A 10,876-nucleotide genomic window follows, 5' to 3' on the forward strand; every position below is an offset into this window, starting at 1 on the left:
GCTCAAATACTCACACTTTATAATGTAGATACTGATCTACTGTGAGAGGCTTAGGACCACCGAACCAATTGATCAAAAATATATCCTCGATGTCTAATTTGAAGAACTGGAAGTTGTGACCCTTAGGCCAACCTGTAAACCATCCAAAAGCAAAATATGCAAGCCTGCTAAGTGGGCGAAAGACAATAAGATAAACAGGTGCCAAAACAAAGCTCTATTTGTTTAATATTTTCAGAATTGCAAAATATGGAAATGGTAAAAGGCTGTTGCTAATATGTGAGCATTACCCCTCATCTCTGGATGCTTCGCAAACAGGGCGCTTTTAGCTAGTTCTGCTTCCTTAGAATTTTCTTTTAGTACCTTCAACTAACATATTATGCAAGGCAATACTTCCAGTTAGTTTAACTTTCCAGAAAACTCGTATTCAACAAGCTACCAATTAAAAAAAAAATCAGAAAAGCAGCAGCAGCAAGATGTTATCTCTTCTCGCTTCAGAACTCAATAACGCTGCACCTTGTAACTTGATGGTGGAAAAGTTTTCAAATTAAGGAAATCAAGAGAAACTAGGGAGTAATAAGAACCTTAAAATACAAAATAAATGATTAAATGTTTAGCATCCATCCATGTGTGAGTTTAAAATGACAATTTAGTTTACCTATCTGATGCAGGTAGAAGTGAGAACAGAACAGGAATTATTTTTTAGGAGGTTTATTTCTGTGCTGTGTTTTTTTGCTCTTTGGTGATGACACCAAGTTTGGTATAAGACTGAGCTTTTGTGTTAGGAACTTATAACAAGCTATGAAAAGGAAAGGGTTTTTGAACTAGAAATCAAGGGAAGAACTCTGGCTGGATTTGGCAAGACACTTGGGTGGCGTATCACAGCAGCCATAGCTGCTGCATCAACAGCAACCCAGTGATGGTCGTGTGCAAGACAACACAACCATTGCAGGAAGAAGGAAATCAGGAAGGAAACTTTTATGTAAATCAGATTTTGATGCTGAAAGTGATCGGTAAAATGGGTTAAATTCAATCTTCAATCTTGTTCATGAGGATTGCAAAGATGAACAAGCCAACATTGATAGTTTCATTGGTTGGCAAAGTTTGACCCTTATTCTGAAGTAGAAGATATAACAGAAGCAAATTTTTCATGACCTAGTCAAGAAGAGAATAGTGGACGCTTATAGAGAGATCATCACAAGCCTAATAGTGCCATTTTGGAGTTAGATGGTGCAATGACAGCATATTTAAATTCCATTTTAGCGCTCAATAATGTTTCAAAGCATTATATTTCTACCAAAATAAGTTTTTCAGTCGCAATCGTTTTTTCTTTCCGGAATGATAGTTGCTTGGGTCATGTTTAAGACTCTTTGGCTGGTATTATATTGGATTGAGAAAGGTGTTTCACATGAGACAATGAAGAATCAAAATTGACAATAGAAGAATGGTACTGTTCATGAAATACCTTGAGAGCTTCAACAATGAAACACTCAAATTCTCTTATAGTGCCAATGTATTTTAAGTTTTAACTTGCCAGGAGTGGAGTCTTTCTCAACTGATGCATGTAAAACTAAGAATAATTAGAATAGAAATTTCTTTTTAGGAGATTTATTTTCTTTCCCAGTTTATAATATCCTAACTGGAATTTTCTATGTTCAGATCAGACCTACTTAGTCAGTGGCTGAGTGTGGACTAAAATGTTTATGTTAGAATTATCATTAGACTTCATGAATATTTGTAAAACAGATTTTAAGGGACAAATATGAAACTAAGCCTAATTTTAGGAACTATAGTGGATTTTTAAGAATTTTGGGGTGGCCATGCCCCCATGCTTAGCCTACGCACCACCCCTGTACTTAGTATAGAATATCCTATCCTAGATATTTCCTAAATAAAACATTTCTTATTACAAATATTAATTGAGAAATTTGAGAATTATAGTTTTGAGAGCTGTTGTGGTTTCAAATAGCTAATGCTATTACTTCTTTTTTTTTTGAAAAAATTCAGTTTTAAGTTTTCATCTATACTCTATATCGTGTGCAGTCGCACCACTATCTGAATGACCTAATCAGAAAAATTAATTAGAATGTCTAAGAAGAATCATAAAAGTAGCAAATTCAGTTTCTAGGCTTTGTTGCATGTACATATAGAATAGGCTGGTTGCTCTCCTAGAAAATGGTTCTAAGGCACCTTATTCCATGCAATTCTTGTGTACACTAAAACCAAATATCAATATGAATGTAAGATGCTTGACTTTGCAACATACCTTTCCGGTCAACGTAATTTTTGCACAAGAGGGGTTCTCAGGGTCTTTCTTTCCACAAGTTCCTAAAGGGTACTCGCTGATAGTAAATGAAGACCTCTGGTCTTGTAATGCATTTTTCGCAGTTGGATCAAGAGTTGTCAAATAAAAGTATGGGATGCCACTACCTTCGCCAGGTAGTCCATCACTAAATGAAACAACATTCCTAAAGCACAAAACAATGCATCAGAGCATGAGAATAACAAGAAAATCCAGAAAAATGGAAATCGATAGATGTGGGAGAAAAACTTACTCAATGATTTTTAGTCCGAGAAATGTGAATATGTTTCACCATGATTGAATTATATATAAAAAAGGAGTATCACCAAAGTTGCCAATCTTAGGTAAAAATGAAAAGTCAAGGAAATATAAAAATGTTCTGTTTATTTTGCTTCTGCTATGTGTTTGATTATACCATGGTTGTTACCAGAGGACGGAACGAAAAGATGGTTGCACCTCGTACTGGTATGGGTAAAAGGAAAACCTAGTTTTTATCATTTAATGTAGAAAAGGCACAAAGAAAATCCAGTAAATGTGTGATCAAATGGAAAAGCAAGGGTATAAAATGCTTATAAATGGGTCAAGATGACCAAAGTGATTGACAATCACCAGCAGATTTGTGTCCATCAAGTATGAGTTGAGACAATCTCAAGTCTAACAATTAATTTGAGTAGTATCAGGATCTTGTAATTGTACTAGGAGGAGACTTAAACAAATCAAAGCCCCTCCAAAATATTTGAACCTTTTGCAGTCAGTTTGTCTCTTGAATTGTTAGAATAAAAAATAAGTCTCATGATAACAATGAGAATAATACATTTGGTTAATCCCAGGCAAGAATCCTACCAACACAAAAGTTCAGAAAATGTTAAACCAGGCCCCAAGAAATGGCTATATGTTCCCAAAAGGTCTCAAATTTAAAGGCCTTCACAATCTCGAGGGTCGAGACCCCTGGGCTGGTGCGAAAAAATAGCACAGCTCCCCTTTTCAAAAACAATCTTAATCATCTCAATCATATGAATAAGATCCGATACGAACTGAACCAGAACAGATAATAACAGTAACTTCAACTCTCCTATACATTTCGAGGACAAAATTTAATATTTCGAAATAAAAGAGCTAGCAGAAATCATAACTCATTCACTTGTATACAATTTGTTTTAGCATTCTCATCCTTCACCAAGAAATAAACATATTGTCAATGTTTCAAAGAGTCCCTTCTGAAGAAATCACTTAAAAAATGCAGCTCTAATCATAAGAGATTAAGAAAGAACTCTATAGCAAAAGAAATGGCAAAAAATACCCAAATGGTGCTCCTCCCAGATCACTTGAAATGGTACTGGAACCAAAAAAACAAAAGAAATTCACAATCTGAACTTGCCAAAAGCCAAACCATATCAAAATATTAAAAAATCTAATCAGCACAAGCAGTAAGGCAAATGATAAATAAAGAAAAAATCCAACTGAAATAAACTTAAGTAGTGAGGGGGAGAGAAGACATACTTTAAGACACCCCAAGAATTTTGAGAGACCAGCCAACGAGCCGATGCAGCAGGATCATTGGGGTCAGGTTTATTGATTAATAATAACCTTCCCCGCACAGAATCTTGAAAACCGACAAGGAGGAAGAAGAGAGCATAGAAACAGTGAGTACGGCGTTTGGTACCCATTCTTTCAAGGGAAAAAACCAAGACGAAGACCTTCTGCACAGTGGCTCTGCTCTGTAATCACATACAAAGGGAAAGAGGAAGGGGAAAAAAAAAAGGAAACCAAATAATTCGTTGCAGATGATAATTGAACTGTGCTGCTGTTTGATTTTTGTTTCTGAATTATTAAAGTTTCTTACCACATAGGACAAGAAATAAAAGCACAATGACGAATTTACCCTTAATAATAAACTATTAACCGTAGCAGACAAGCCTGACCTGGGGTTGATTTGCAAAGGAATATGGATAATTGGATCAGGATCGGGTCAGTATAGCCGATCATTTTGTTTGGTAATATAACCGAAGCCGTGTTTTTAAAAACATTAAAAAGAACTTTTATTTAAAATTATTTTTTTATATTTTGATATATTAATATTAAAAATAATTTTTAAAAAATAAAAAAAATTATTTAAATATAATTCCAAACAAAAATTAACTGTTACTTACATTCTCAAAACGGTAGCGTTTTCTTTCTATCATTAAAGATACTTTGGGTACTCGAGGAGAGCCGGACCTTCCTTAACAAGGCTTCTGGTATCCATTTTGTAAGAGCAAAACCAAAGAAAATCTTCTGCACACTGTGTCTGCTATGTGTTTAATATATACAAAAAAGGGATAAAGAATTTGAAGATATCTTCGGGCTAGCTCATGCTTCCTCTGAAACTAAGTTCTTTTCTGAACGAAGACTTCAATAAGTTTTTCTTGATGCTGATGATGTTAAGGACAATATTTAATGGGATCGATACAACAAATACAATGCAGCCCTTGGCTTAATCTTGCTCTGATAAGCCCTTCAACTGATCCAGTCAAGATAAATGCTGATAGGCTCACATAGCTTCCAAAACATCAAGACATTAATTAATGACACGATGGGAAAGAATCTGTGTGCGCCTGTACTAGACTACTGTTGATTGTGATCTCATGTTTCTCATGTAGTAGAAAAAATTTTAACGAGAAATTAAATCCTTGACATTATTATTTCCAAATGCCCTTTTTTGTTATTATTAATTTCAATGACTAGGTGCAGATATAACAGTCCTTGTGATGCAATGAAAGGGATCACACTATTTTTTTATGCTCAAATTGGCAAATATTATTTATTTTGTGTCATTTCCATACATGCAAATATTGTTTTTAAGAACAAAGATAGTTGATAGTGCATCCACCAATTATTGCTTGAAATGGAATTCTGACAGTGCATACTTGAGGAGAAAAGAGGCAACTGGTTTCGAGTATATGCACAGGAGTAGATTGCATGAGCGGTGGTTTTGCCTTGTGTATCTAGTAGCTCCGAAATGTATGGCCCAAGCTCCACCCTTCCGTTACTTTCTTCTTTCTTTGTTAAGGTTTAATATGATTCTTTACCTCAAACTTGTTGGTATATTAGGTTAAATTGTATTATTGAAGACACGATGAGAACCTCTCAGTACCCTGCTGTAATCAGATTTGTCCCTTTACATGTTTTCTTGGTGTTAACTAAAGTGATTTGGAAGTCATATCATGACTTGATTCTCCCTTAAACATTGAATCAATTTGCTGCTCCTATTCTATGCAACATGCCTGCTGATCACACGACTTCAGTTAACCAATGGAAGACAGCCTTGCACTCCAATTTGAGAGCTAGCCTAGCCGCTAATGAATGAGTTTGGTCTTGGCATGAATGCTCTTAAATTTCCGGGACATACCCAGTTGAGAAAATTAAAAGAGGAGACTTAATGTCTGTCTGTCCAACTCATGTACGTACTGGTTTCATAGAACTTGGGCCCTTCTGGAGTTTTGTCATCATATCCACACTCAAAAAAGGAGCAATTTTTTTGTTATAGTGTTTCAATGTTTGATGACAGCTCATCATCAAACTCTGACAACAGTAACAGAAAAAAGAAACACATGTTAGTGAAAGGGCCGTGAGTGCTGTTAACCATCATCTGGCTCTATAAGGCTAAAGGCAATGTTATTGATCAACAAGAAAAGTTGGGAAAGGTGAACAGAATATGGAGTTAAATGGGGCTATTGGACATAGTGGTATGTTTTAGATTCAAGGATCCGAATCTTTAATCAACCTTGATGAAAAGGGTTTTCAGGGTAGAATTTCTTAATCAACCTCCAATCACGAACAGGTCGGGGTTCTGTCTTTTCTTAATTACTACATCAAATAGTTTTCAATTCTGTGTCTTCCATATAGGATAGCTGGTAGGATATCTGCAGTAAAGTTCTGTCACTGACACTGATATTCTCACCAAGAGAAATGGAGAAATCTTAATGATGTGAGAGGGATAGATACAAATGACCACATCAACTATTATGACATGTATAGGGCATAGTGTTTTACATCATTGCTATGCATGGGGCACAGTGTTTCTTTCAGATCTTGTTGAGCTTAATCCTTACATTCTGGGTTTACAGGTAGGAAATTTGTAGCGAACTCCATTGCCTCCCTTGAATTTGATAGTCATGGCAGTCAAACATGAGCTAGAGAATAGTTTGTTGCTTGATGATGATGGGCGGACAAGAAGAACTGGTAATGACACTTCCAACTTCCCAGTCTAATTTGTATATTTTGTTGTGTGCTCTGTTAATCTTGAGGTTACCTCCTGCCGGAAACTGAACCAGGAACCTTATGGAGTTGCATAGCTCATATAATTACGGCTGTTATCGGCTCTGGTGTTCTGTCTTTGGCTTGGAGTGTAGCACAGCTAGGATGGATAGCAGGTCCAGTTGCCATGCTTTGCTTCGCTATTGTCACCTATGTTTCTGTTGTGCTTCTTTCTGATTGCTACAGATATCCTGACCCTGTCACTGGAACACGAAACTACTCTTACATGGATGCTGTTAGAGTGAATCTTGGTAGCAAAACACCCACTCCCTTTTAAACCTTGTGCTTATTTTGTTCCCTATATATTCATGCTTGGGAATGTTTAGATGATCTACCTTCTACAACCATCCTAATTTTGAGTGGTGACGTTGCAGGTAAAACCCAGACATGCCTTTGCGGATTGTTTCAGTATCTGTTCATGTATGGGATTTGCACTGCATATGTCATTACCACTTCGACTAGTATGAGGTACTTCCATGGTGAATTTCTTGATTTATGCCTTGTTTTATTCCAATTATCGAGCACCATCATTGTCTATGCCATAGTGTTTCGTTTATTGTGAAGTTTGAGCCATTATCTAACAACATTGCAGCGCAATTCGACGATCAAACTGTTACCATGAAAAAGGTCACAATGCACCTTGTGAATACGTGGATACTCCGTATATGCTGGTATTCGGAGCTGTTCAGATTGTAACATCACAGATACCAGATTTCCACAGCATAAAATGGCTTTCAGTTCTTGCTGCAATCATGTCTTTTGCCTACTCTCTTACAGGATTTGGACTTGGCTTGGCTACAGTAATGGGTAGATGTTTATTCATTCTCTATTATCAGAGGCATCTGGCTTTGCAATTGAAATTCAATCCTCAGATACGAACAAATCTGTGAAAATTCAAAATTGCAACAAATATGTTGTATTGAAAAAAATAATCATGGATCACATGTTTTTGTAGAGTCAGCTTCTTTGCCTTTAAATTTATTTTTTTCTAATTGCAGAAAGTGGAATGATCAAGGGAAGCATTACGGGTGCCCCAGCTGCTACTAGAGCTAAAAAACTATGGTTAGTCTTTGAAGCTCTTGGGGACATTGCTTACGCCTATCCATACGCACTAATTCTTCTTGAAATTCAGGTCTGCCCTTTATTGTCCAAAATTCATTATCTTACAAACTATCAGAGCTAAAATGAACTAGAAAATTGTTAAATGAAGGATACTTTGAGGTCACCTCCACCTGAGAACAAGACCATGAAGAAGGCATCGATGATTGCACTCTTCTTGACAACATTATTTTACCTCTTATGTGGATGCTTTGGATACGCAGCTTTTGGCAACAGTACTCCTGGAAATCTTTTGACAGGACTTGGATTTTATGAGCCTTACTGGCTCATTGACTTTGCTAATGCTTGCATTGTTCTACATTTGGTTGGAGGCTATCAGGTACTTCCCTTTTACTCTCTTCCCTGCTTTAAAAGTAAAAAATATCCTACGCTAACTGCAAACATGCTACCTGTTTCAATCAAATCCATTGCATCTCCTGTGTCCTAGGCGATGCTCTCTTTATTCTGTCGCGAACAATAGTTGGACGAGGATTTCATTTTACAGCTTGCAGTTTGATAAGTTTTTGAGTAACTATGATACATGTTTCTTTCTCTGTCAGCTCTTCAGTCAGCCAGTATTCACGTTTGTAGAACGTTGGTCCTCGAAGAAGTTCCCAAACAGTGGATTTCTGAATAACTTCTACAGCATCAAACTCCCACTGTTGCCTTCTTTTCACATTAATATTTTCAGGATATGTTTTCGAACTGCATATGTTGTGTCAACTACCGTGATTGCCACCGTTTTCCCTTACTTCAACCAAGTTCTGGGGCTATTAGGGGCCTTAAACTTTTGGCCATTAGCCATATATTTCCCAGTAGAAATGTATTTTGTACAGAACAAAATAGAGGCTTGGACAAGAAAATGGGTTGTTCTCAGAACATTTAGCTTTGTTTGCTTTCTTGTATCAATTGTAGGCTTGATTGGGTCAATTGAAGGAATTGTAAGTGCTAAATCTATGTAGAACCGTTTATGTTTTTACTTGGATCAAGGATTATTAAAAAGAGGTGATTTAAATAAATATTGTAGGCAAATATTAATTTTCTAAAACTAAACAACAAAGAAACCAAGCTTATGAAGCAAATTCTGGCAGTGTTCTTAGCTAGCTAGCCTGTAAATTTCAGCATGATATCAGACAATATCACAATCCCATAAGTTAAATGAATTCATGATACTTTAAAATCACCTCCCTCAGAGAACAAGACAATGAAGAAGCCCTGGAATATAGCAATGATTGGCATAACATTTTTCTACCTCTGCTGTCAAGGCTTTGGTTATATATGCTAGGCATCGCCGCCGCCATCATCCAGAGTCATGGTGGAACATATTCCACGGCTGGCTCTCCTTGAAACAATAGCAAAAATGGAAAGGCTCTGCCGATTGGCGAATGAGAAGTACAATTATCAATTTGTCACCATGTCCAGTACACTTACTTGGCATTAAAAACAGTGGATGACAATCAGCATACAGCTGCATATATAAAATGAAACTCTGCTTGAGCAACTAAACATGGTAGCTAGGCATATGACCAAAGTCAGGAGCTATACTTGTGTAAAATAGCTAAGAATTCACCTTCGTAGGACATTACTATTGGGTTTTTCAAAACAAATACATGTAACGGAAATTATAAATTTAATTTTTTTTTTAAGTTATAAGAATTTCTTTAGACAGATCTAAAATTGTTTATGGTTTATGCAAAAATTACTAAAAGATCAAATGATTTTTTCAGCTTTGAATATTTGTTTAAAGGTTGAGTTATCACAAATTATAATTCGTCTAAATATCTAGCTTCTAACAATAACTTACATGAATCACCAGTGAAAAATCTCATAAATCTTTTTAGTGAAGAGATATTGTTATACTTTAGAATGTCAGCTCTTTTCTTTTTGTGTTTTAGGTGTTTACGTGCTATATTTAACTCCCATTCACTTTTTTTTCTTGAAAAATAAGAAGCATAATATTTTATTTATAGAAAAACCTAAAAATAGGTCGGGCTAGCTGGGTCCAGCCCAACCCATGTGGGCTGAGCTGAGCCCAGCCTCCAAAAAAATATAAAATATAAACATATAAACATATATAAAATATAAACATATATAAAAAATATATGCATGCATATATTTAAATTTATTTTTATTTGGTTTATTTAAATAGCTAGAGTTAGCAACACCATTCATTTTTGTTTTGAGTTACGTAATACTTAACAACGTCAGAGTTGGAAATATCCGTAGTCGAATATTCACTAGCGCCAGAGTCAGGAATATTATAAACAAATCATCAAAGCATAAACGAATAAATATTTAGTAATTTAAGACAAAATCAGCAATGCAGTCTGTCTCAGGCAGAATGTTAAATGAGTGATAATATCTTTCCTTTTACGTAACCAGTCCTGTAGTATAGAATCTCTGATGATCAGTTAGGGTTTCTAGTGACCATAATACTAGGTGGCGACTCCTTAAACAAAACATTTTTCCTTAAAAGAACCAGATATTTTATATGTTTATATTTTTATATTTTTTATTTTTTTAGCTGGGCCCAGCTCAGCCCACATGGGTTGGGCTGGACCCAACCAGCCCGGCCCGGTCACTGGTCCAAGCCAGTGACCAGACTGGGCTGAGCAACACGCGTGCGCTAAACCACGCGTGTTGCTGCACGGTGCAAGTGAATTAATTCACTTGCACGGTGCAAAAATGCTAATTAACTAAGGCAATGCGAGAGAGAAGAAAAGGCTGCTTACCTGGTCTGCTGGATGTTAGGATACTGGCATGCAAACCCGACAAGACAAAAGGCAAGGAATAAGATAAAATGAGAAATGAGACACACAAGAATTTACGTGGTTCACCCAATTGGGCTACGTCCACAGGCAAGTATAGAAGGATTTTACTAAGTAATGTGGGAATTACAACCTCTCTCAAATAATAGGAGAACAACTAAGAATCTCTCTATTATTAGGAGAAAACACCTCACTTACTCTCTTACAAATACCTCACAATTTTGTGGGATTACTCTCTCTTCACTCTACTCTTCTCTTCTCTATCTTGGTGTGCAAAATAAGCTTGAAGGCATTGCCTATTTATAGGCAAGAGTGAGGGGACAAATGCCATAAATCATGGCACCAATTATGCCACAAATTATGCCATAAATCATGGCACCAATTATGCCACAAATTATGCCATAAATCATGGCAC

At 36.2% G+C, this 10,876-nt stretch overlaps 2 protein-coding genes across 4 annotated transcripts; one reads left to right on the plus strand and one right to left on the minus strand.

The window, feature by feature from the left end:
• Positions 1-4,121, minus strand: LOC133680619 (uncharacterized). Of its 2 annotated transcripts, XM_062103651.1 has the most exons (5): positions 3,800-4,120; positions 3,600-3,635; positions 2,264-2,465; positions 288-366; positions 1-132 (listed from the first exon to the last, which is right to left on the minus strand). In XM_062103651.1, the coding sequence occupies exons 1-5, from the start codon at positions 3,964-3,966 to the stop codon at positions 11-13; spliced, it is 606 nt and encodes a 201-aa protein (XP_061959635.1). In that variant the 5' UTR covers positions 3,967-4,120; the 3' UTR covers positions 1-10. The 2 variants fall into 2 exon arrangements, with proteins under 2 accessions (XP_061959635.1, XP_061959643.1); XM_062103659.1 differs by lacking the exon at positions 3,600-3,635 and having other exon boundaries at positions 7-132; positions 3,800-4,121.
• Positions 4,122-5,196: 1,075 nt separating this feature from the next.
• Positions 5,197-8,712, plus strand: LOC133702556 (probable amino acid permease 7). 2 transcript variants are annotated; one of them, XM_062126874.1, is made up of 8 exons: positions 5,197-5,299; positions 6,406-6,520; positions 6,613-6,846; positions 6,970-7,063; positions 7,188-7,402; positions 7,594-7,727; positions 7,806-8,033; positions 8,254-8,712. In XM_062126874.1, exons 2-8 carry the CDS (start codon positions 6,454-6,456, stop codon positions 8,653-8,655), a joined length of 1,374 nt encoding a protein of 457 aa, XP_061982858.1. In that variant the 5' UTR covers positions 5,197-5,299; positions 6,406-6,453; the 3' UTR covers positions 8,656-8,712. The 2 variants fall into 2 exon arrangements, with proteins under 2 accessions (XP_061982858.1, XP_061982850.1); XM_062126866.1 differs by lacking the exon at positions 5,197-5,299 and adding an exon at positions 5,527-6,119.
• The last annotated feature ends 2,164 nt before the right edge of the window (positions 8,713-10,876 follow it).

Source organism: Populus nigra, chromosome 1 (assembly GCF_951802175.1).
Source record: "Populus nigra chromosome 1, ddPopNigr1.1, whole genome shotgun sequence".
In the NCBI taxonomy this organism is placed as follows: Eukaryota; Viridiplantae; Streptophyta; class Magnoliopsida; order Malpighiales; family Salicaceae; genus Populus; species Populus nigra.